Below are 27,048 nucleotides of genomic sequence, written 5' to 3'. Positions count from 1 at the left end.
CTATTTGTGGTCTTTTGTGGTTCCATACATGTTTTATGATTGTTTTTTCTATTTCTGTGAAAAATGCCATTGGAATTTTAATAGGGATTGCATTGAACCTATAGATGGCTTTGGGTAATAGGGACATTTTAGCAATACTAACTCTTCCGATCTGTGAACACAGGATATCTTTCCATTTGTTTGTGTCTTCTTCAATTTCTTTCACCAAAGTCTTATAGTTTTCAGTGTACAAATCTTCCACTTCCTTGGTTGGTTTGTTGGCCCCCCTGGTTCAGCAGCCCAGACTGAGGTCTGTCTGTCTATTGCTGGATGTACAGATGGGTAAGACTCTTTCTGGGTCCCTTGGCATATGGTGCTGGGTCCCACAACATCCACAAAGGCTCTTTTGATTGTGGATGGAAATTTAAGATTTATTTGCAGCTCTATTTTCCTTGACAGCATATTCAACTAAGGATAAACATCAAAATAATGCACTCTAAAGTCATTTAAAATAGTTTTTCTCTCTGTGCTTATGTCATAAACTCAGTGTGCAGCTAGATACATTCATTTGTTTCTGTTTGTTTTCAAATTGCTTTTTTTCATCTTTTAGATTTACTTCATTTTTTATATTTGTAAAATATTTGTATAGTTTCAAAGCCAAAACTATATAACAAAGTATATTCAGAGAAATCTCATTTCTGTTCCTATCTGTTAAGGACTGAATGTTTGTGCTCCCCCCAAATTTAAATTTTAAATCCTAACCCACAGTGTGATCATATGAAGAAATGGAGCCTTTGGGAGGTAATTGGGTCATGAGGGTGGAGCCTCATAAATGGGATTTATGTCTTTATATAAGAGACCACAGAGAGCTCATATGCCCTCTTTCTGCCATTTGAGAATCCAACTAGAAGTTGGCAATCTGCAATCTAGAAAAGGGCTCTCACCGGAACCCAACCATGCTAGTCCCCCACCCTCAGACTCCCAGCCTCCAGAGCTGAGAGAAATAAATTCCTGTTATCTATAAGTCACCTAATTTACAGTATTTTGTTATAGCAACCCAAACTGACTAAGATACTATCCCTTCTACTCTGTCCTCCCTTCCTCTTATTAATAGCTTATATCAGCTCTTGGTTCACGCATTCTGTTGTTTATTTTTAAAAATGAAGCAAATATGTATATAAATATGTTCCTATTACACTCTTCTAGCTTTATTACGCAAGAGGTTACATATTACATATATTGTTCTATACTCTGCTTTTTTTACTTAAACATGTCATCTTGCAGGGGTCTGCCCTGTGGCCAAGTGGTTAAGTTCGTGCGCTCTGCTTCGACGGCCTGGGCGTTTGTCGGTTCGGATCCTCGGCGTGGACCTAGCACTGCTCATCAGGCCATGCTGAGGCAGCGTCGCACATAGCATAACCAGAAGGATCTACAACTAGAATACACAACTATGCACTGGGGGGCTTTGGGAAGAAGAAGAAAACATAACCAAAACAAACAAACAAAAAAACCAACAAAGATTGGCAACAGATGTTAGCTCAGGGCCAATCTTTAAAAAAAAGTAATCTTGGAGATTACCCCATATTATGCGTAAGTTTCTTCTCTCAATTTTTTAAACAGCTTTATAGAATTCTTTTGTGTGAATATACTATAGCTTATTAACTGACTCCCTATTGGTCTATTTCCAATCTTTTGCTATTGCAAATAATGCCACAATGAATAAGCAGGTGCTTCAGTCATTTAGCAATATTGGCAGTGTATTTATAGGACAGGCGCCTACTAGAAAGTTTTTGTCTCAAAGGACAAACGCATTTTTTTAGATCCTGCCAGATTCTCCTCCAGAGATATTGCACCATCATTTGCCTTCCCGCTAGCAGTTGATGAGAGAACCGATTTCCCTGGAGTTTTACCCTCAAAGTGTATTGTTCAACTTTTAGATTTTTGCCAATCAGATAGGTCAGAAATGGTGCCAAGGTGTTGCTTGGATGTACATTTCTCTTACTATGAGCATCTTTTCTTATGTTGAAGGCCCAGTAGTTTTTTCTTTTTTATGTACTGTCTGCTTATATCATTTGACTATTTTTCCCCCTCAAATTTCCTGGAGATCTTGTATTATGATATAGATTGCAGGTGTCTTTTCTCAGTTTTTCCTTTGTGTTTTTTACTTTGCCTGTAATATTTTTCCATATAAAATCTTTTAAAGAATTTTTACATAGTTGAATTTATTACTGCTTCTGGATTTTGCAATATAGTTAGGAAGCTTTTCCCCACTTCATTTGCATTTCTTCTAGTACTTATGGGCTTTTTTTCTTTTTTACATTTGGGTCTCTGATCTGTTTGGAATTATCCTAGTGTATGGGTAGGCATTTGAATATAATTGGAGACTTTTCGTTTGTTGTATCTGTCTCTCTCGTGATTGTCAATACCACACTGTTTTAATTATTATGATGTTTTAGAATGTGTTTTATTATCTGGTAGTGCTGCTTTGCATAATCCCTCACTCCAGGAGGTTTTTTTTCTCCTTAGGGTTTTTACGATTATTCCTCTTGCTCGTGTGTACCTCAGTGAGTGGATAAACGCCCCAGCTTCCTAGCCCTCTGGCGGGACAATTCTAGGAAGTCTCCTGCTTCTCAGAGAGTCCCCAGGAGGATTACACCCAGTTGTCTACACTGTTACTCTCCTCATTAACAGCTGCTTTATTAGCTTTTCTCCCTTCTTGGTCTCACTTCCTCACTTCTGCCTTCTCAAATCTCCTTCCAAATAAGTCACAAATCTTTGTCTGGAGATTTGCTTTTGGGGAACCCAAATTAAGGAAAAGTCATTTTGGGATTTTAACCTAGAGGTAAAAGACACCAACCACTGTCACCTAAGTATGCTTTCTGTGTGTGTGTGTGTATGTGTGTGTGTGTGTGTGTGTGTGTGTGTGTGTGTCGTGGTAGAGAAAGCAAGGAGGAAGTAGTGCCGTCTTCTAATTTAGCTGTTGAGAATAGCTTTTTAGCTTATTCTCCCGGTTAGTTCCCTCTGGTCTGTATCTGCTCTTTATAGCCTTTAGACTCAGAGCTTCTCTGGAATGGTCTTGGGAGAAACTGATTTCATCCTCCATGTTTTGAAGTTTCCTTTTATCTATTTTCCCTATCATTTTCATCCTATCTGTGTTACAACGTCCAGGATTTTCTCAAGCTTTTGAAAATACTGCCGTCTTTCTCTTTTTTCAGCGTCTGTGTGTATGTGTCTATACTGTTGAAGCAAAATTTCTTAGGCATATTTATCTGAGTAAGTTTCAAAATTTATTACCCATTTATGAGGGAGTTAGCAGCTAAATAATTCCCGGCAAAGTCAAAATGACCAGGAAGAAAACCAGTTTAAATACATTAAGATTTTCACAAGGCCCAGACTGCTATTTTAGTTCAGGTGGTTATAAAAATCATATTCTTATCAGAAATGGGGAAGGTTAGATTTGTGAAATGGATGCATTGGAGCCATCTTCTCATAATTGCCTGGCGTGAACCAGTAATCAGAATTAATAAATAACGTATCTGAAAAGAAAGTAAAAAGCATATTGATCTCTGACTAATAATTGAATATACCTAGAAACAGCCTGTATCCCTTGACAAAAGGCCAATTAGAGGTCAGCACAGTCAGTAACATTCACTGGCTGCAACCAAAGATGCTGACCATACCAGTTGCATAATTCTCTGTCTGAGGACAAAATCAATCTCTGTCTCTACTCTCCCCCTACCTCCACCACCGCTCTCCTTCCCCACTTTCTCTCTCTCTCTCTCTCTCTCACCCTCCTCTTCTCTCTCTCCCTTTCTTTTGGCCTAATAGATCTGTTCACTCTACCATTTTGTACACATAACATATAAAATTTTAGATTCTGCTCTTTCTCTAAATGTTATATAGTAAATATTTCCCCCTGTTACTACATATTCTTTATATTTATTAACTTTAAAGACAAATACTAATCCATAAAGTGACCATACCACTATTTACTTATCCATCTGTAAAGATGTCTCTTTCCTTTTGTAATTAATAAGTGATCCATGGAGCGACGCTTTGAAACTGTAAGTATGCTATTGACGGATAATTTCTCACCAGTGACTTTAGCATCCATTCATGAAACTGGCCTAAATCGGTTATTACTAGGGTAGTTACAAACTGTTATGCTTTATTTCTATGTTTGTTAGTTGGCATTCTTCTGTAGAGAATAGCTTTTCCTTCCCCCAATTTTATTTTAATTTTGTATTGATATAAATTTGTGAATTCTTTTTCAAAAATTTAATGGGTTGTGATCCCTTCCTGTTGTTATTTTAATTGTCGAATTGTCCCACTGTCTTCTATCTCCTTTTGATATGCGTCCCTCAGCTTTGGGGCACTTCTTTAGCTTCTGGGTTGATGTTCTCAGCTCATCTTATACTTTTCATGTTCCAGCCCTAGAATCATTCATTTCTTTAAGAAGTCCAGGATCCTTGTAGTACAGAGGAATGTTTAGAACCCAAGATGTGGGCACTAAATGTGCTTCTTGCTACTTGGTTACTATTGCTTTCAGGCCCTTTTAGTGGACATAACTAAAAGATAGGTTTCTTTCTTTATGATGTACTTCAAATATTTAGGGTCATGTTCTTAGTATAGATTCCCAGAATTTGAGTGATAAGTTCAAATAACATAAATATCTTTAAGACTATTGATTCTTATTATAAAGTTGTTTTCCTAAAGCTTTGATTATATGGAGGCCTTTTTGCTATATATTTACCAGAATTAGATATCTTAATTGTTTTTTTTCCTAATTCTATCAGGTATATAAAAATTATTACTTTGTAATTTAACTTCCTTTCATTACCAGCAAAATTTAGCATCTTTCTAGTTGCGTTTCCTCTTTGGTGAATTGTTTATTCTAGTCCTTTTCCTCTAGCATCTGCAATACTTCAAGATTTTTTTGGCCGTCTATTTGGTTAGGTATTGTGCATACTTAACCTGTGGACTTTTTTTCTAACTCAATAGATTTTTCCAGTGAAACACAGAGATAATTTTTTCCTAGTTAATAATTAGCAAAAAATTCTGCAGTGTGATCAAATAAAAATCAAATATGAGGTATATGAGAAATAGATTAAGCAGGTTACTTTTTTACTAATACTGTCAAAGAATAATATAAAAACTTGATTTTCCTTTGTCACATTACTTTCTTTTGTGAATGTGATTTCTAAAATAATGAAACAGTTAACACTTGCAGGTTTTGTTATTTTCTTGTTCTTTTTGACTGAATCTCTAACCCTGCCCACAAAGCTTCAAGATGTAGGTAAGAAATTTACTTGTATATCAGCTAAGGAGTGACTAAGTTGGGATAATTTCTATTTTTTTAATGTTGTTTTCTTTCAATTTAATTTTTCACTTGTTTTCTTTTCTCCCTCCTGCTAGTTTATATGTACTGATCAGACATCCTGAACTAACCTTCCCAGATTTTGTATTTTGTTGGTCATATTACCCAGTCTATAGACAGAGACAATTATCACACCCAGAAAATTGTCACCAGCCTTATGGCAGTATAGAAAGTGCTGCTGGGAGATATAATTTGGATTTGAAAATATTCGTATTTCTTGCAAATGTGTATAGTGTGTGGTAACAGTGGACCATTAGATATGGGTTGGGATTTTTCTGGAAACTTTGGTTGTCCAATGTATGTCCCAACTAAGAAGTAAACATTTTTAGGGTATACAAGACACTGCTTCCTCCAGCTGTCCAGTTCGTAAGTGTCCCCCAGTCTGTGCATTTCCCCAAGCCTGGCCAAGATGAGGTCAGCCTGGAGGAAACGGCAAGTTTTAAGTCTACCGAAAGGGGAAACATTTTGAACTTCGTCTGTTCAGAGGAGACATCTTTTTGTAATCTCTTGGCCTGGAAAAAGCACCTTTTTAAACTTGTACAAAGGTACCATAAGTGTTCCAAATGGCCCTGAGGATGAGGATGGTCTTACTCAATTTAGTACCCCCTCACAGCACCTGCTAGTGGGACTAGTCACAGGATTTGAAAAGACCGGCCATTCTTGAGTTCTCCTTCTCCTTTGCACCCTGTAACAACTTGTTCAAAAATCTTGTTGATTTTTATCTCTAACATCTTTTGCATCTGTGTTTTCCTTTGCATTTCCATTATACTACTAAAATTCATGTCCTGCTGACTTCTCAATAGGACAATTTCAAAAGTCCCCTAATGGGCTTCTTGCTTTTTTACATCCATCCATTCATTCTTCCATCCATCTATTTGACAAATAGTTCTTGTCACTTTCTATTTGTCAGGCACTGTGGGAGATCCCAGCATATTAGATATACCACTACCTGGCTGGTATTTCTTAGCATAAAGAAATGGTTATATTACTATTCCATATAAACATTTTCACTGGCTCTTCATGCCTTCCAGTTGAAGCCCAAATTCCTTAAGTCTCCCACATTCTGGACCCAGGTCCTTTGTATCCTGGGTTCCATGATTCTTCTTTATGACCCACTTTCTTATCAAAGTGGATTAATTGATTTTCCCCCAAAACACCCCAAGATTTCTCACCATTGTGCTTTTACTCACATCATTCTCTTCACACAGAAAGATGAGCCTCCTTATTTCTCTGTTAGCTGAAATCTTGTACATTTTTTCAGACTCGACTCATACACAACTCCTACTATAATCCTTTTCTGGTTCTTCATCCGGTATCGAAAAACATTCCTGTCATATACTTACCCACATTACTTTAGAATGTCATACTCATTCTAATTTGGATTGTAGTTATGTTCATGAGTCATTTGCACTATGGGAGTACTTAGGAACCTGAGATCCAGGGGAGCTGTTTTAGTCATCATTGATGGCCTCACAGTGTCCAGCACAATACTTTGCAAAAGTAAGGACTCCATAAAACTAGTCTATGTGGACAAGTGTAAATGTGCTCTGATTTAGTATACGCTCACTGGGAGGGAATCAATGATTTTAGACTAGTCTAGAGATCACCTAAATATCTGTGTCTGGCTAACACTAGAGACTGTACTGACCACCAGCATGCTATGGCATCTCTCATTGGGTCCTGTCATGGCATTACATAACATATCAGTTACTCTTCATATTACTTTCTAGTTATACATGATGGATATGGAAATGGTGAATGTATTTGACATCTGTGGCTAAGGAGCCATCAATGGCAAATCTAAAGTCTGGTCACTTCTTAAGCACATCATCAGCTATGATTAAGGTCTCATATTTGGTTCATATGACTTCTCTTCTTCTTGTCAAATATGCCAAATTATTTTCTACCATCAGCTTTATATTTCATACTTTGTAAATTTAGATATCATGCATAGTTATTTATTGGGGAAGTATTAACATGTCAGGATATATAATAACCTAAATATCTTTGCTTTTCAGATGATGCCAGTATCACCCAGAAATTTATAGAGGAGAATATTGGATATATGTAAGTTTCTCTAAACTCTTTTTGATGATGATGGTGTTTGTCATAATCTCATCTGATCTATTCTGGGAAAGTTAATGCTTCTCAAAAGTAATTTAATTAGGTAGAAAGCTTATCAAAAAAAGTAAATACCATATTAATCATAAAATTCAGAAGGAGAAATTGAATTGTGAAGAAATTGTAAAGTTTATAGCTTTCACACTTTGATAATTTCCTGAGACTGGTCAGCAAGTGGATGTTCCTACGAGTTTTCGTTGGCCGTACGTGGGGATTCTGCAGGTGCTCACTGTGTGCCCTGTGGACTGTTGCAGCACCGTCATTGCATTTTCTCAGTATGTTCAGGAGGCATCTTTTGAAGAAGTAGACAGATTGGTAAAAATCATGACGAAATACAAAGGTCAATGCTCAGGTGAAGTGACACTCCCCGACTGTCCGAGATTAACTGTAAGTAAATTGTTTGCATTTCTTAAACAAACGAACTCATTTGTCAACACTGAGAAAATTTGGGGCTTGAAAATATTAAAAAAGAGACGCTCTAGGCCCCTCATTTTTATTTTGTCTGACTTCAGTATTTCAGACAAGCTACCTTCCTAGGAGAGACACAATTCTGTATTATGATGCACAGGAGTACTTGGCTAGAGCTTTCCGTTCATGTGTGTATACAGGCAGGGTGGCAGCCAATAGCCTGGCAAAGCACATAGAGGTACAGAGTTATTCTCCTCAGCTGTCTCTCAATATGTACTCTACTGCCACACCCCTTTTCTCGGCCTACCCCAGAGAGAGTCACCATCTGCATCTCTAGAAAACTATTACTAAGCACTATGACTAAATGCTTTACCAACGCATTCTCACTCTGACCCTGTCACCTTGGGAGGGAGGAAAAAAGTCATTATGTAAGGGAAAAGTAGGCAGCAAAGAAAGACTAAGAGGTTAAAGGGCCTCAGGATAGGATAGAGAAGGGTCCCCAAAGGTTTTCAAGGTTTCGGGTAAAGACGCTTTGCTGGTAATATTGGGAAAATTGGAATATTTCACAAAGGGTGATGCTCACCACTCCTTGTATCCATTGTGTTATCTCAGAAGGTTGAGAAGTTTTACAATGAATAAAAGTGTCTTTTACTTTTCTGTTGTCCAGAATGATATTTTACTGGAAAAGACATGTGCTGTGAAGGGGCTGCCACAAAAGTATAATTTCTCACACTGCTGCAGTATGGTTGACTTGGAAAGAGAACGCTGTTTCTTCCATAATAAGAAATCTGATGTAGGATTTCTGCCTCCTCTCCCTACTCTGGATCTTGAAGAGAAATGCCAGACTTATAAAAATAACAGAGAATCTTTTCTAAATAAGTAAGTTTACTTTTAGTAGAAAAAATGATCTAGTTGAGGAATTGTTCTCAGGCTCAATCCAATATCTATTCCAAAAGAACATAACTGGGTTCATTGATTGATTATTTCTTTCAACTCATATTGTGGGTCAGATTCTGTATTCAGTGTTGAGGATACAAACATGAACAAGTTATGAAACCTGCTTCCAAGATTCTTTCATTAATGATGTGTATTTTCTAATGTGATCAGCCCTAGAACAGATGTATGTTCATGGTGCCAAATTGCTGCTGGAAGAAACAATATAGTCTTCCCAGAGGGAAGGCACAGCTTTTACCCAGAACAAACATGAAATCAAGGAATGTTTAGCAGAACTCTGTTTTAAAGAGTGCAGTAATTGCAGAAGCAGAGAATTTTTATGGAAAGCTGATGTGCTTATCAAAACCTAAACTACAAGTTAATTTGAACATAAGTGCGTATGATCCCTGAGTCTCAGAAGGAGTGTATAAAGGCAGCTGTTCCTTGAAGATGGAAGGGAGAGCTGCTGACTGTCTGTCTGGGAGCATGGGGAAGGAAAGAGAACAGCTGTAGCTTAGTGTTCAGGAGTAGGACTGTAATCTTCTCTCTTATTTTGGAGTTGATAGTCTCAATGGTAGGACGGTTGTTGGAGCCTGGATAATGCTGCCTTACATTGAAGGCTTCTATAATGGGAAATCCTTCTATAACGAAAAATCCTTCTTCCTCTTACCTTCCTTTTCACTACTTGATCTTGTCTTTTCCTGTCTTTTCTTCCCTTCCCTTGCCTACCATTCCTTCATTTCTTTACTGTGTTTTCCCTTTCCCTCCTTCTTTTTTTCTTTTATAGTTGTATTTATGAAGTTTCCAGAAGGAACCCGTTTGTTTTCGCCCCTACGCTTCTAACTGTAGCTACTCGTTTTGAAGAGATGGCTAAAACGTGTTGTGAAGAACAAGACAAAGCTAACTGCTTTCGAACAAAGGTGGGTATTACACTTATTTCATTAAAAGAATTAGGAGTCACCCAAAACTGCAGCTCCTTACTGAGAATCAAATTATAGCGAAAGAGTTGTTTACCATTTATCAATCATTCTCTTGCCACTGTCGCTGGTTTTCCAATCCATTAGCCACCTGCTACTAATCTAAATTTCTTATTACTTGAGACCCTTGAAAGACAATTGCCCATATCCTGGGTCTCTCTTCTGGCCTTTTCTTCCTTGTAAATTGGAAGAAAGCCCTAGTGAGTGAACGAAAGATGACATTTTATCCTCGATCCTGAACAAGCCCTCTTTCAGCTCCCCATAAAATTTAATCATCTCAGTAGAGATGGACAAGCTCACAGCACACCACACCACTCATCTTTCCACCAACTGCAATTCAGTCTTCAGGAAAACTGGCCCCACCTTTATAATATGCCACAAATGCATGTTTCTTTTGATATGTAAATTTACTAAGATAAAAATCCCGTAGATTTTCTGTTTCTGAGCAAAGCTTGGAATAGTTTGGTTGATAGGGAGGTAAGAAGTAGGAGAATAGCGGGATTTTGCTCTTGCTTCAACATAATTTTCTCTCTCTCCTTCAGGCAGAACCTGTCATACAATACTTAAAAGCATTATCTTCTTATCAAAAAAATGTCTGTGGGGCACTTGTGAAATTTGGACCACAAGTCTTAAAATCTATGTGAGTTTTATAAGATGTATCTTGTCTCTACTAATATTTTCTTGTCTGTGTTCCACTTTGTTATGTTGTTGATGTCTCTTTATTTGTACTCTTCCTAGTTCCCTAGGGGTTTTGAGGTGGCACTCAGTCTCTGTGGATGGCTCAGGACCAGGACATTAGGTCAGGATGAGAGAAGGCCTGGGATGTGGGGAGACCCCAGAGAGAAAGGGGAGACCCCAGAGAGAAAGAGAGCTATTTCTGAGATATTGTTTGGTTAGTTGGGAATCTGAATTGGCCTGGGAGTTCCCAACCAGGATTTTAAAAACTCTAAGTGCTTTAGACCTGACTTATCCATCCATCTTTGACCTTAATAACTAGGAAACAATCTTATAATGATAAATTTTATCTCAAGTGTTCACCCTAACCGATTAGTAATGATGTAGGTGCAATATCGTGAGAAAAATTCTGAGATTTCAAATAGATTAGCAAGAAAGGGCTCTGGGATGAATTATTCATGCCTGCCATGGGCTCACAACAGGAAACAGTGGTCCTTACAAGATGTGTTCTGCTATAAAAATTATGAAAGAGAGCATATCTCTCAGGCCTTTTTTTTCTAGTCCTGATCCAGGACTCAAAATACCAGCCTAGGATTTTCAAAGTGATCACACAGGCTGCGCAGTGTATAAACAGCTGTTTGGTAAAGACATGCATGTAAAAGCAAGGGTACCAATGCTTACTGCAGCTCTTTTGGACTGTATCAGCTAAGAACTCCTTCTTGTCTTACTTGCTGTTCAAGTTGTTTTAGTGGTTTATCAATCTCTTTCCAGAAACATTGCTATACTTAGTCAAAAATTTCCCAAGATTGAATTTAAGGAACTTACCTCCCTCCTAGAAGATGTTTCTTCCAAGTATGAAGGATGCTGTGAAGGGGATGCTGTGAAGTGCATCCGCCGCAGGGTAAATATTCTCTCAAACCAAGTAAGAATAGTGATTTGTGACAGCCGTTTTTTATTCTGAAGTTGCCCTAACATGTGGCTACTTTTACTACAATGAAATCAGAATGTTAATAAATGGTTAAATAATAACATAAATAAAATAAAAAAATAAAATGTTAACAAATAAGCCCAAATAACACATTGGGGCAGTTTTATACATAAGATTGTTTTTAGATTACTCAGCAGATTGTATTTTACGTGGCTAACTGCCCTTGACATAAAATTTCATGGATTTAGAATTTGTGAACATTCATTCAGGCTAGACTGAAGTTTTCTTTAATGTTGCAAATCTTCTTGTAGAGATATTAGAAATTAATAGTACAACTCAGAGGAGGATTTGTTACCATCATGTTTTTTTTTTTTTTTTTAAAGATTTTATTATTTCCTTTTTCTCCCCAAAGCCCCCCGGTACATAGTTGTATATTCTTCGTTGTGGGTTCTTCTAGTTGTGGCATGTGGGATGCTGCCTCAGCGTGGTCTGATGAGCAGTGCCATGTCCGCGCCCAGGATTCGAACCAACGAAACACTGGGCTGCCTGCAGCGGAGCGCGCGAACTTAACCACTCGGCCACGGGGCCAGCCCCTGTTACCATCATGTTTTTAAGAGCTGCTTTCTCTGAGTGTCCTCAGGCTGTTTAGGAGCAGTCTTTCCAAATAAGTGACATGTTAATTTAAAATAACTCTGTTCTTCAACGTGATTCTCTAAGGCATATACTAATACGTATATTGTTGACTTAGTTTAAGTTGTTCAGGCACACAAAGGTAACAATTTCATTAAAAATATCCTGACTACTTAGTTGAAATTAGGCTTTTTCTTAGTGACTTTTTATTATTTTATTGTTTTAAATTCATACTGAGATAGTATGTTAATTAAATAACTTGAGTTTTAGAATTTAGAAATCTAAATTTAGAATTTAGAATTAACTGCAATTAAAAACAATCTCACTTGCTATTTATTTTTGTATTATTTGATTGTTTATGAGGATGTGGTTTTTATAATATTAAATATAATATACTAAATTAGGACATAAGTGAAAATTTTTCTATGAAGTTTGCAGCTGAGACCACGGGATCATATCATATCGTTAATGCCCTTCTTTAATGCCTTCACAGAGAAATAAGAGGAATTGAATTGTAATTCATTCAAAATAGAACTGAACTCCCAGGCAGTAAGAGATGTGTTGCCTGGTACAATGATGGCCTTAGGTGAGACGTGTATGCGTTTGCAAAGGTTGGCTCGCTGGTCCTATGTGGTTTTTTGGAAACATGATGCCAACCCCCACTCGGCTTCTCACCCTAGCCCAGCTCTTCATCCCATTCCTCACCTTCAGTGTTCACCAGCAGAAGATTCAGACAGGAGAACCCCTTGAGCAAAGTCAGAGAGGCCAGGTGTTTTGATGGAACTCAACGTGGTTCAGGTGAAGCTGGAACAGAGAGAAGGAAAAATGTGCAGCCTCATTCTGGAGAGTCTGGAGAAGGGACTAGAGGCCAGATCAGTTTTTGAAAAATCATCCAACTAATGTGTAAATAAGATAATTCACACTCTCCTTTATTCCCATAACTTTATGTGGAGGTCACAATTGGGAGGAAGAGCAGGAAGAGGAGATAGAGTAACTTTTGTATTTTGTACCGTTGATAATTTGAACCGCTTCAAATTAATACTATCTGTAGGAAAATGACAACGAGTGGAACAGCTTCTTATGCTTAAGAAGTCTTTATCTGGTAGTTGCTATAGTGGTTCATTTGTTTACTGTTCTTTCCTTCACTTATCAAATACTTATTGAGTTTCAACAGCGTGCTTGGCAATGTAGTTTCAGACCACAAGAAAAGAAATCTAGGATTATAGACATGGTCATCCTCCGCATAACGACTTTTCGGTCAACAACAGATTGCCTCTATGACGATGGTCCCATAAGATTAGTAGCCTAGGTGCGTAATAGGCTATGCCATCTAGGTTTGTGTAAGTAGGCTCTATGACGTTTGTGCAATGAAAAAATCACCTAACGACGCATTTCTCAGAACACATCCCTGTCGTTAAGCGACACATGACTGTATTACAATAACATCTTTGGTGGCCCTCACTGGAGCACAGGTGAAAGAAACAATATTTAAAATTTAAATGCCAATATATCAGAGGAGTAAGGGTATAGTATTTAAAAGATTAATATGTAGCAATGAATGTGAATTTATAATAGTCTATTTTTCATAATACATCATCTAAAATTCTGAGAAATAAAGCTTCCATTAATATGAAACTTCATATGTATTAAATTAATACCAAACTTAAATAAATATTATCTCTCAAATTAGCTGATGAAGCAATTCCAGATGTTATGTTTATGGTTGGTTTTGCATGCAATCATTCTAGTATGAAGGAAGATCCAGCCCTGAAGAAATTATAAAAATAAAGTCATTTCTCATTCTTATTTGGTACAGAGCAAGATTATGAGCCATATTTGTTCGAAACAAGATTCCATCTCCAGCAAAATCAAAGACTGCTGTGAAGAGAAAATACCAAAGCGCGGAGAGTGCATAATTTACTCCAATAAAGATGATAGACCAAAGGACTTATCTCTAAGAGAAGCAAAATTTACTGAAAATGAAAATGTGTGTGAACAACGAGATGCTAACCCAGACATCTTCATGGCTGAGTAACATAACTCTATATTGAAATTTATAAGGCAAATAGAAACTTATGATTTAACCTATTTTGGCTAATTTGAGTGGAAGGAATGGGAACCTTTTAAATCATTGGGTGTCACATAATCAAAAAAAATCATGGTTATAGATTATAGCATTTTCACATGATTTTAAGAAAATGCAACTGCTATAGTGATGGCTAACATTTATTGAGTACTTGATATGTGCCGACAACAGGCTAAGTACTTTATATGGATTATCTATTTTAATTCTCGTAACAGTCATGTAAAATAAGCATGATTTCCCCCAACGTTTCAGATAAGAAAATTGAGGTACAGAGAAGTTAAGCAACTTGTTCAAAGTTCACAGCTAAAAGTGTCAGAGTAAGGATTTGACCCCAGGGTTTCTGGCCCAAGAAGCTGAGGATTAACTGCCATGCTATGCCACCCTGCAGCTATTCAGGGGAAAGGTAGCAGTCTTGGAGCCAAAGGGACTAGATTTGAGTTTTTGTTGAGTCGCTGGGACAAGTTAACCTCTCTGTGTTTTAGGTTGTCATACACAAAATTCATATAACAATATTCATTCATTCAAAGTTTATCGGTAATGAAATATAATCCAAGGACTTTACTAGGTTAGGCAGGATTTTTGTCCCCAGTAAGCTTTCATCAATAGGGAGTGTGATGTGGGAAGAGATAGACTTATAAATAAATGAGAGCAATAAATGTTCTTTTATTTCTGATAGCCCAATGTGATAGGTAATGTGGAGACAGAGGATGAAGTGGTCAGTTGAACTGGGGACCCGGGACAGGCTTGGTAGGGAGGAGGTACTTGAAGAAATTTTGGTAATCTGGACAGAAGGGGTAGAGCAGAGATAGAAGTATAAAACTATTTGATGTATTTGTGGCTGTGAGTAGGGTGTTTGCAGTGAGAGGCGAGGGTAGTGTCAGGCAGATGGGGTCAGATTATGAAGGCAAGCAAACTAACAAGATGCTATTGAAGGATTTTCACCGAAGAATAAGGAAGGACAAAATCACTTTTGTCTTTTAGAAACTTCATCTGGAATGAATACCAGTTTGGGGCTTAGGTGGTTGGGTAAGTAGTTTTCAGATTCAATGAGATGGGAAGTATGGGTGAAGGTTTTGTGGGAAAGAGAATCTGTTTGGATCTGAGCACATTGACTTTGAGATTTCTGTAGAGTAACTAGTTGGAAATGTCACTAGACAAATGTATTTGTGATCCTGGAGCTCTGGAAGGAGGTCTGGAACAAAGATATAGGTTAAAGAATACTTACCAAATTTTAAGTGCTTCTCATCTACTAACCAATTTAATTTTCAAAACAATCCTCTGAGGTTAGAATGCTTTTATTATCCTCATTTTACAGGCAAGGAAACTGAGGCACAGAGGTTAATTAACTTGCTCCAAAGTCACACAGCTAATATGTGACGGAGCCAGGATTCAAACGCAAGCAGTCTGGCTCCAGATTCCTGCTCCTGTAACCACTGAGCTTTATTACTTCCCATGAGTCACGGATATTAAGTCAAATAAACGAAACAAAATGATAGATGTATGCATTTCACTTGTTCCTGACTCGTGTTCGCTAAATGGAAGGAATTTTTATCATTATCATCATCATCATCGTCAGTATTACAACATAGTGTTCGAAGCGGGGAGAAATGATAGACCAACAGTGAGCGTGCTGAGCCAGCAATAGAGTGTTAAAATGCAGTCTTTCTGGACGTAAGCGTTTGACGCAAGATCTCAGTGGATCTGCCTGGCTAGGGTAGGCTGCCAGGGGTTTTTGTTTGCAATATTTTGGTGGGGCGTTTCTAGGTGTAATTTTATTCTTAAAGAAAAGTCCATGGCTTACATCAGATACAAGGAGCCCCTGATTCTCTGAAGGTTAAACACCTCTGCTTTAGGCTATGGGGATATATCCCACAAATGGGACAGAGGGGGCAGATGGGGAAGCAAGAGACATGATGTCAGAAAAACCAAGATTAATCGGGAGAATTAAAGGCTGCAAAATAAAAAGGGATGAAAAGTGTTTCCTAGACTTGATAGGCCATTGTGAGGTATTGCCCTCACAAAACATGGGGGACCTTTTTAACTTGTTTTGAATGACTAGACAGCGGTCTTTTATGAAGAAGACTGTAAATAGCACAGCTGAGGTACTTAGAGAAGACACACCTCTTTTTTTTTTGTTTTTTTTTGAGGAAGATTAGCCCTGAGCTAACATCTGCTACCAATCCTCCTCTTTTTTTGCTGAGGAAGACCGGCCCTGAGCTAACATCTGTGCCCATCTTCCTCTACTTTACATATGGGACGCCTGCCACAGCATGGCTTGCCAAAGGGTGTGTAGGCCCATATGCGGGATCTGAACTGGTGAACCCCCAGCTGCCGAAGCGGAACGTACGAACTCAACCGCTGTGCCACTGGGCCAGCCCCAAGACACCCCTCCTTTGAGAAGAGAGTCAGCTTAGTTTAAAAAAGAATTAAGTAGATATCCCATGGGACCTAGGTTCAAATTTTATACTTCCATTAACAGCAAGGTGCTTAACTGGTCTGAGACTTTGTTTCCTCAGCTATAAAATAGTACTTACCTTGAGGACTAAGTGAAAGTCAATGAGAAAGTGTTTGTAAAGACCAGGAAGTAGATCTTTAGCTCCTATGACCGAAGCACGATCTAATGCCTTGCACCTACCAAGGGCTTAATAAATGTTAGCCTCTTTTCTCTCCCTTTCCCACTTTCTCCCCGAATCACACCTACCTAGACCCTTGGAGCCTCTCATTGAGGCCGTGGAAACCACTGCCAGTGATTTAGAGCTGCAGGAGTGATTTTCCCATAGTAGAGAAGTGACAGGATGAAGTCACGGGCACAGGCTGCTCCATGATCTCTCACCAAGGCGGCACTGGGCGTGGGGAGAAGTCATATTTCCACCATCTCAAGTTGGAAGTTTCAAAGTGTTTTCCAGCAGAATTACATTCCATATGTATCTTCTGAAGTATTGGTGGCATGATATACTATGTCTGATGTTTTATGGGTTAAATCATTCCAATAATTAACTCTGAATAACTAATAATTCTATCCTCCCTAGTAGTAAATGCATTGATAGTTTGAAACATAACATGGAAGAGAATCTTTGTAAAATGATCTCCTGCAGTCAGAACGTCCTCTTCACTCACTCCTTGACCAAACCAGAGAAGGAACGTAGCATTTGAAAGCAGCCTCATCGTTAGAAGGTCTGATCAGACTAAAAGATAGCGAGATTTGGTGTTTTGCTCTTTCTCTAAGTTCTAATATCCAGAGTATTTTATACATCACAGGTTTCTTTTTGAATACTCAAGAAGACATCCAGAACTGTCTACACCTGAACTTTTAAGAATTGCTAGAGTGTATGAGGACCTCCTGGAAGAGTGCTGCACTACAGAGAACCCTCCAGACTGTTACGGCAATGCGGTAGGTTCCATTGTTGTGGACTCAGAGAAGGAAACACAGCAAAACCAGAGACACTTAAAAATTTATATCAAAGTTTGAGGGGGTTGAAATGTGATTGACCAATCTGAGTCTACTTCAAATTCAGTGTAAGCTGACCAGCGGGAAGACCAGTCATCAGTTTGGATATGCATAATGTTTTGAACTACCAATCCTGCATGTCAGTGCAAAAAACTCTTTCTATTAAATATTTTACATTTATATTTTTCTTTATGTACTCTGTATTTTATTGAACCATATTGTTTTTTTATGATTGAAAAAGTAATAAATTATTATTAAAGATGATTAGGAAAGTACCAAAAGTTACAAAGAAAAAACCAAAAACTTTCTGTCACAGAGAAATAGCTGTAATTAACATTTTCTTTCATCTTTTCTATGCATCTATGCATATATATATATGTGCATATACGTATATATATATAAGATTTGAATAGTACTTTCTTAAGAAACTTTTGGCCTTTTTTTTGTTTTTTTTGGTGAGGAAGACTGTCCCTGAGCTAACATCTGTTGCCAATCTTCCTCTTTTTTCTTTTTAATTTTTTTAAAGGTATGCTTCTTGGTGAGGAAGATTGGCCCTGAGCTAACATCTGTTGCAAATCCTACATCTTTTTTTTTTTCTACCCTCCCCAAAGCCCCAGTACATAGTTGTTTATGTTAGTTGTAAGTCCTTCTGGTTCTTCTATGTGGGATGCCACCATAGCATGGCTTGATGAGAGTGCATGGGTCTGTGCTCAGGATCCAAACTGGTGAACCCTGGGTCGCCCCAGCACAGCACGTGAACTTAACCACTACCCCACTGCACCAGCCTCCAATTTGCCTCTTTTTCACTTGAAGAAGATTGTCACTGAGCTGACATCTGTGCCAATCTTCCTCTATTTTTTGTATGTGAGATGACACCACAGCATGGCTTGATGAGTGGTGTGTAGGTCCGCACATGGCATCCAAACCTGTGTACCCCAGGCCACTGAAGTGGAGTATGTGAATTTAAGCACTATGTCAATGGGCTGGTCCCAGAAATTTTTGGATCTGTTTTTTATAGAAAACTTTTTATGTAATTAAACAGACTTCAAAATACACTTTATTTGAAATGATGGTATCCCATTATAATAATTTAACTACCCTCCCACTGTGTGTTGGACATTTTGGATGTTTAGTTAGGGTGTTTACAAAAAATTTTATAAGCAACCCCGAGATGAGTATCTTATTTCATCTATCTTTATTAACGTTTATGACTACTTTCTTAAGATAGATTATCAGAAGGGAAATTATTAGGTAAAATATATAGACTTTTAAAAAAAATTTGATACAAATGGCTAAGTTACATTCCAGAAAGTTTTACCAGCAGATAGTCCTGCAACAGTGCTTGAAAATGCTCATTTCACCCCACCTCCACCAACACTGCACATGGAAATTAGCTTTGCTAGATTTATATGTAAAAAAGAGTGGCTGTGTTTTAAGCATTTATTTGATTTTTTAATGAAGCTAAGCTTTTCCCATATGATTTCAGCTAGTGTAGTTATAAATTTCCTATGAACAACTTGTTCATGTCTGTTACCCATTTTCCTGTTGAAATTAGTGTATTTTTAATATCAATTCATATGCACTTATGTATTATAGAAATTAATTATTTGACGTTTCTGATTTGTTTCTCTTTCACTTGATATATACTCCTTTTGCTTTATTTAAAAAATTGCTTCCGCTTGCCATAAAAGCCAGTTTACATTCATTCATATTCGAGCAAGGAAGTAAGAAGACGCGTTTCAGTCCACTCTGCCCCTGTTCTGAAGAGGAGGTCTGTTCCTGATCCTTGGTGCTAGTGAATCATAGTGGTGGAAATTCTTTTTCCGTGTGTAGACAGATTTGTCCAACAGCATCCATCCAGTGGTGTGTAGTTTTTCTCTCTGTTGGCCACTCAGTAGATGTCCAATTTTATGCCACAAGAGAGAGAGTTTGTCAAATATTTGAAGACAATTATTGGAGGTTTTAAGTTCTAATTCTAAATAATGAAAAAGAAGGTATAAAATAAAGATAAATGTGATTAGAAATGTTCTGTAGCAATACTATCTAGGCAATTCTAGGCAAGTCTTCATTATGTAAAGGGCCAGTTTTCATTATGTAAAAATGAGATGATAACTGCTATGGCCACTTCAAAGTGAAGATTGAATATGATCATTGTCAACATAAGATTTACATGATACTTCATAACCTGGAAAACTCTAAAAAAATGTACAAGATGAGGATGAAAAATTTGGACTTTCAAATTTTAGCAAAAAACGAATCTATAACTATAATTGAAAAGATTCAAATTCTTACACACATATATTTAAAAACTACATTCAATTTAGTGAGTAATGTCTGGTAATCATTGTTTGAAAGTACTATATAAATTTTAAAAAGTTATTTGACAAGTCAATATGGAGTGTATAATTACATTTTAGATAAAATGTTCATAAACATGATTGTTTTTATTCTCAGGAATACAAATTCAATGAGACAACTCAGAGAAGCCTCAAGATAGTACAACGAGAATGTGAACATGTCCAGAATTTGGGGAAGGATGACTTGAAATACCAGTAAGTTGTTTGCACAAGTGGGTTAACACTTATGACCAGGATAAAATAGTGCCACAAGTCAAAAATTTAGCTCAGTCTTTCAATTATGGTGAATTCATAAACTCTGGGAAAGAATAAAAGCACAAAATTCAAGAATGCGCATTGAGCTGTCGTACTAAGCCTTTACCAGGAATGAAAATTAAAGAAATACAGGATTTGGGAAAAATTGTTCTCTTATACTTTCGTTTTTGTTTGGACTTACCTTTCTTCCTCCCAACCCTGAATCTCTGGATTCTGACCCATTTTGGGGGTGGGAATGGGGAGGATGGAGCAAACTTCAGGTTGTTATAATTTCCCAAGGAAAAGGTGGTTTGCCCCTGGTTTCAATCCATCTTACTGAGTTTGTGGAAATAATTCTGGATTTGCTTAACACTTCCATAGTTATTTTTTAGTGCTCTTGTGAGCTTTCATGAATAATACACAGTTTATTCTTGATTTTCTTAATTAACTACCATGCTAATGTAGTGTGTGTTGAAAACAAACATCTTCAAATCAAAACAAAACACAGTTCAAAAAATATGATTTCACTATTTCTGCAATCTGACTCTTAGCTGAGGAGTCAAACTCAGCCCATTAAAGATCTTAGTTTCCTTCATCTCAGACTATCCTTTTCTAACATGTATCTATTAAATTCTCCCTTGAAAATGTTTATTAACTATGCAAGAGGTTTCAAGCAGGATTTTATTTGCTAGCCAAGATATTTGCTGTTGAGGAGCCCCTTTACTCACAGGTAAGACAGGATGGTAAGACAGCAAAGTATGACAGCAAATCTGAGAGTTTCTGAGACGAAATTAGGAGGAAGCCAAAATACAGAGATCTAGGAGGCAGGCGCATGAAAATAGGGAGTGAAGAGACGTTTCTGTACCATTTTATGAGAGAGCTGAGGTTCATGTTGCCCTTACACTGGTTGTCCTCAGCCTTGAAGGGTCAAGATTTCAAGTCGCTAGACAAGGAAAGAGGGGTATCTGCTTTTGTTCAGAACCAAACAGACAAGTGTTCTTTCAGCTACCTTATCAAATTCACAAAGATAGCCCCCCAGCTCTCCACTGAAGAACTGACCTTTCTTGGCAAGGAAATGGTGACAGCGTTGACCACCTGCTGCACGCTGAGTGAGGAGTTCGCCTGCGTCGATAATTTGGTGAGCGTGGTCCACATACTTGACTATGCCCCTCAACCCCCACAAAATAACATCGTACTTATTAATTTATAGTGATTATCCATCTTCCTCTCTTGATTGTTTTCAACATTAAGTAAGGAACGTCAAGTTTTGTTTTTGGCTCACTATGTAAAAATCCTAAGAAGCAAAGGAGAATGTCTTAAATATTTTCTTGGGGTTTTCTCAATCATCTTTCTGACTCCTTATTTATATTAGAAGTAATTTGTTAGGGCAAATGGCTTAGGAATCACAATATTGTTTCAGAATGATATAGGAAACAATAATTTTAGGCAGTGTTACAAATTCTCCCTCTTGCCCCACCAGGTCGGTAAGAGAATTGCTGCTTCCAGCCCAATCACAACTTGCGTGTATCTCTTTAGGGCTGAGGTGGAGAGTGTCCTGGGGGACATCCCAGGAGGAGAATGAATCTAAGGGCTACAGTGTTTGGCTGCCACTTTCATTTGGCTGTTTGTGGTTCCTTGCTCACAATTACACATTTGTATATATGTTAACAAGAAATTAATCTATAGGCATCTAAATTGCTATGGCTTGAACTTTTCTTATAATGCCATTTAAGCCCCCAGCCTCTGTTTCCTTATACACGGGTTATGTTATGAGTGTATGGGTTTTTCAGGGTAAAGTTAACAGGGATCTTAGAACAGGGATCTTAGAATAGATCTAACTATTCATCTAACCATATTTCAGAACCCCAATCCAACTTTCTTTGGTACAGGTGGATTTAGTTATTGGAGAGTTATGCGGAATAAATGAAAATCGAAGCATCAACCCTGCTGTGGACCACTGTTGTAAAACAGACTTTGCCTTCAGAAGGCCCTGCTTTGAGGGCTTAGAAGCTGATAAAACATATGTACCTCCATCTACCTCTCAAGGGTTATTTACCTTTCACGCAGACTGGTGTCAGGCTCATAAAGAGGAGCTCCAGAGAAAGAAAGATAGGTATGTTCCCTCCACTTCATCCTTTCCTTCAGCCTGAAGACACACCATGTAGTAGTGAGAAGGTTTATTGTTATGGATTTTGGTATTACGATGGAATTTGGTGCTACTCTTCCTTCCATCAAATTGTCCAGTTCCACCAGTTTAGAAAAACACAGGGGCATATTTATTGCCATTGTTTATAAGTCAAACCTGGCTAGTCTTTCCCTTTGCTAGAGACTCGGAGAGGGCAGTAGAACGAGATTTGGAAAGGTGAGTTGGGGCAACCAGCAAGAAGGCTCATAGGTAGGTTCACAATGAATTGGATTTTCCTGGGAGAATGTCATAGATGTTTGCCCTGAGGATCCAAATTAGTGTTTTAAAAAAGGAGAGGCCCAAAAGGGAGAGGAATTTTATTTCCGTTTTCTCAGGCAATGCTGTAAATGCCAATGCAGAAGACCTATTTTTCGGATTTAAGCATTGTCTGTATCACGTGAAGTGAAAACAACATTCAGTTACTGAGGAAGGAGGAATGGAGCTTGTTTTGGACATAAATTTTCTAGAAAGATCAAACGTAGTCCCATATTCTACAATACTGTGCATAATGAAGACCTAATACGTGTTCACATTTTTTATATCATTTTGCCTTTAATTATATAACCCTCCACTCCGAAGAATGTTACCATGGAATCCATCCCATAAGTTTAACAGAAAAGTTTCAGGAGATCCTTTCAAATGTGGACTTTTTAAGCTGTTTACACTCACCTAAATCGAATCGTTCCCCTTCCCCCTCCTGTCATATGACGCTGTAACAAGCATTTAGGAGGAGAGGAGCTTCAGAAAGAAATTGTTAATTAATTCTGTCTGACATCTTTGGGTCACAGGTTTCTTGTCAACTTAGTGAAACTGAAGCCTGAACTTGGAGGTGAGGAGCTCCAGTCGTTGCCTACAGATTTCTCTAACGTGGTGGAGAAGTGCTGCAAAGCGGAGGGGCCTGAAGCCTGCTTCAGTGAAGAGGTAGTTAGGTTACTTTTCCACTGAAGTTCAACTGCTGTTCCCGGTCAGGGAAAATACGACAGCTCCCCACAGGACCCGCTTCCTCCCTGCAATGTCTCTGAGGCCTGTACTCCAGAGCCGTTGCTGCACAACTGATACGCAGACGTCTCTCTGTCAGGATTTGGGCACTGTCTTCTTGGTGACAACATGGTGTAAGAAAAGATGGCAGGAAAACCCAGGTTCTAATTCCAGCAGTCTAGGTCACGTAACTTAAACTGAACTGCAGTTCACCATCTGTAAGTGAAGATGGTAATAATTACCCTTGAATTATACCATTGGTCTCATTCTTCTGTTTTGAGTCATCCATTATCTTAATAAAACAAGTAGTCAAGCTGACTTGCAAAGGCAATCATACCACTCCAAAGGGCGGAGAGAAGGAAGGATGTTAGGAAGTGAAGTCTTTCAGGGGGTGGCCGTGTCAAATCCTGAGCCTTGTCCCAGCCTTCCTCAGTGGAGAGTACATGTGTGTGAAGTGAGGAAGTGGGAAGTAAGAGTAGCGGAGAGAAAAAGAGGAGACACGCTCCTAGCTTGTTTTCACTCCAGTGACTGGAGTCTGTGACCGACTTATGGTGTTCCTGGATCCCCGGGTACCTGCGAACGTCAGCCCCAGTGGATGGCTCCTTGGAAGAACTTCTTCACTGTTTTCCAACTTCCTTTCTGATTATTTATTTTCTAGCAACACCCACTGCACTCCAGATGCACTCACAATTCATGCACACACATACTTTACGCACACTCACATACTTTATGCAGGCTCATGGACACACATGCGCACAGCTTTCATTTTGGCTGAGAGCCCTCTATTTTTCCGAGTGAGAGCTCATTCTGTGAGAATTCTTCTTTTAGTACAAATTATTAGTTTTAAAAAACATGCTTAATTTAATTCTAGGGTATTAATCAATATCTAGCATTTATCTGACTGAGTGTTTACATTGAGGTCACATAAAGGGAAGGATGAACTCTCTGTCAGTTCATAAAAGGATTGAGGTGTCTGTTCCCATAAGCACCTGAAGAGTGTTTGCTGTCTCCTCGAACAATATGAGAATGGTTTAATTTTTCTTTAAAAAATGTAGGCAGGGACCAGCCCAGTGACATAGTGCTTAAGTTCACGCACTCCTCTTCAGCAGCCCAGGGTTCATATGTTCGGATCCCAGGCGGGGACCTAGCACTGTTCATCAGGGCACACTGTGGCCACCTTCTACATAAAATAGAGGAAGATTGGCACAGATGTTAGCTCAGTGACAATCTTCCTCAAATTGGCAACAGATGTTAGCCCAGAGCCAATTTTTCTCACCAAAAAAAAAAAAAAGAATTCATGCTGCTCTAAATTTAAATAACAATATCTTAAATTTTTCTCCCTAAGTGTTTTTTGTTCTTTTTTTCCCTCTCAGGGTCCAAAATTGGCAGCCAAAAGCCAGGCTGCTTGAGAGACATCAAGTAAATACCATCAAAGGTAATCCCTTCTCTTTCAATCAAATGCCGGATGGCTTTGTAGCTTGTTTGGCCACCTGGCTTTTCCCCCCTCTTGCTTCAATGTCTGTTTCTGGTTCATCCCACATGGCTTGTTCCTCATAGACCCTGATGTTGGTCCTGTGAAGTTTCTCAGGGTATCAATCCGTCCTTATGGGGTGGCTCTGCTGCATTTGTGCTAACACGTCTCTGACTGTTCAAGAAATTTTCTGACCAGCCAAAAGGCACCCACTGCTCTGCCTTTCTGCTTGCGTGTTCAGCTGTCTGGACCAGAAAGGAAAAGCAATCGCATCTCTGAATGTTGACAGAGAGGAGGGGGTGGGGATTGGCAGACAGGCCTCAGTCAATCTGCTCTAAGGCTCTTCTGCAGCATTTCCATAAATGAAAAGTGAGATGTCTGTGATTTCAGAAAGACATACAAAGGATGCCCTCTCCCCTGCAGTTGATGTAAGACATTCAGAAATGTTAGGAACAACATGTTGTGTAGATAGAGCAATGACGTACCACGTCTGAGAAGAGAGACCCGGACTCCCACAGAAAGGATGTTTGGACCTACAAGAGACCGTAGTTACCGCTAACAATTTTTTATGTACATGACTTTCCATTACCTATATTGTAACATTTCATAATCTTTGCTGCATAAGATACTATTTTTTCTTCCTAGGTTGCAGAGAAAACAAAGACCAACTTACCTGCTTCCTATCTGTCCTGTGGTGAATTTCATTTTCTGAGAAGACTACAGTAAAAAGATTCTTCTGTAACCTTTACTTGAAATGATGTTGTTGCAGCAAGCAATAAACACAAAATTGTAAAGTTATTTCTCAAAGACTGATGTCGTGTGTCAATTTGATAACAAAATTAAGTAATCAAGATTCATTCATTCAGCAGGGTTTGCTCACCAGCAAAATCTACCCTACTCCATGGAAGGCAGGACCCTATAATAGTAACTGTGTGGGCAGAATCCTACCAGATTCTGTTTTTGTTGCTACTGGGAAGGAAATGGGGGTTTGAGGGCATGCAGCATTGCTGCTGTTGCTACTACTTTCTCTCCTACTACCAGCTAGCATTTATAGAATGTTTTCGATGTGCCAAATATTGTCCTGTGTACTTTTCATGTATTATCTCATATAATCCTAACAATTCTTTGAAGTACGCATCATTATTACTATTATTTTTTTTTGGTGAGGAAGATTGGCCCTATGCTAAGATCTATTGCCAATCTTTCTCTCTCCTGTTTTTTCTCCCCAAAGCCCCAGTACATAGTTGTATATCCTAGTTGTAAGTCCTTCTGGTTCTTTTATGTGGGATACCACCACAGCATAACTTGATGAATGGTGCTGGGTCCATGCCCAGGATCCAAACTGGTGAACCCTGGGCTGCCAAAGCAGAGTGCACAAACTTAGCCACTACACCACTGGGCTGGCCCTGTAGGCACCATTTTTATTCCCATTTTACAAACAGGGAACCTGAGGTTTGAGAAGATAAACTACTCTGTTCAGGGTCACATGACTAGTAATAGAACCAAGGTTTGAATGTGAGTCCTCTAATTCTAGAAAAATATCCTTAGCCACTGTAAAACTGCCTCCTAGGTATGGCCACGTTGTGTGCCTTACAAAATCTGTTGCTTAGAGAGAGGAAGGGGTGCCCAAACTATTGGTGACAGTGGCACTTTTGTCCCTCCATTCTGTGCCCAAACTGCCATTATGTTGGGGCTGTAAGTGCTTGGCACTGATGTCTAAGGAGAGGAGAGTGGTAGGAACTGGGAAGCCAGGAAATGCAGGTTAGTCATGGGATAACAGCCCGATTATCCTGACCATTCTCTAAACTTTTAAGATTTTTAGTGTTTCAATGTCTGAAATTAAAGATGATGACGACTTAATAGATAATACATGAGAATTTTCAGAGTTCTTTTGGTATAGAATTTAAAACGTAGTCATTGAGATTCTCCTCTATTTATTCAATGAATATTTATTACACTCTTATTGTATGTCAGACACTGCAGATACAAATGTGAGCCAGATTAGACATGGTTCTTGTGTCTTGCTGGGCGGAGAAGAAGGACAGTAAGCAAGCATCACATACGATGTCACAGGTGCAGGGATGGTAAAAGGCCCCTGCTGTGGGTGCATATTACACAGGCACTCAATCTAAGCTGAAGAAGCGGGATGAGAAGAGGGTGGAGGACTTCTAATTCCTAATGCTATTAACCTGCTGTATGGCCTCAGACAAGTTCCTTACAATCTAAAACCTCCCTTTCTTTGTGTAAGATGGGATAATAAT

General features: G+C 38.5%; 1 protein-coding gene across 2 annotated transcripts; it reads left to right on the top strand.

Annotated features, from left to right (window-relative positions):
- Positions 1 to 3,793: 3,793 nt before the first annotated feature.
- AFM (afamin) lies at positions 3,794 to 25,594 on the top strand. Of its 2 annotated transcripts, none has more exons than XM_070505674.1 (15): positions 3,794 to 4,043; positions 7,375 to 7,423; positions 7,732 to 7,864; positions 8,553 to 8,764; positions 9,606 to 9,738; positions 10,338 to 10,435; positions 11,242 to 11,371; positions 13,845 to 14,059; positions 17,373 to 17,505; positions 20,017 to 20,114; positions 21,159 to 21,291; positions 22,043 to 22,266; positions 23,127 to 23,259; positions 24,690 to 24,751; positions 25,433 to 25,594. In XM_070505674.1, the coding sequence occupies exons 3-14, from the start codon at positions 7,802 to 7,804 to the stop codon at positions 24,723 to 24,725; spliced, it is 1,608 nt and encodes a 535-aa protein (XP_070361775.1). In that variant the 5' UTR covers positions 3,794 to 4,043; positions 7,375 to 7,423; positions 7,732 to 7,801; the 3' UTR covers positions 24,726 to 24,751; positions 25,433 to 25,594. The 2 variants fall into 2 exon arrangements, with proteins under 2 accessions (XP_070361775.1, XP_014702730.3); XM_014847244.3 differs by lacking the exon at positions 3,794 to 4,043 and adding an exon at positions 5,119 to 5,275.
- The last annotated feature ends 1,454 nt before the right edge of the window (positions 25,595 to 27,048 follow it).

Source organism: Equus asinus, chromosome 3, assembly GCF_041296235.1.
Source record: "Equus asinus isolate D_3611 breed Donkey chromosome 3, EquAss-T2T_v2, whole genome shotgun sequence".
Taxonomy (NCBI): Eukaryota; Metazoa; Chordata; class Mammalia; order Perissodactyla; family Equidae; genus Equus; species Equus asinus.
Note: the sequence above shows the minus strand (reverse complement) of the source record. Positions and strands in the feature narration are given on the sequence as shown.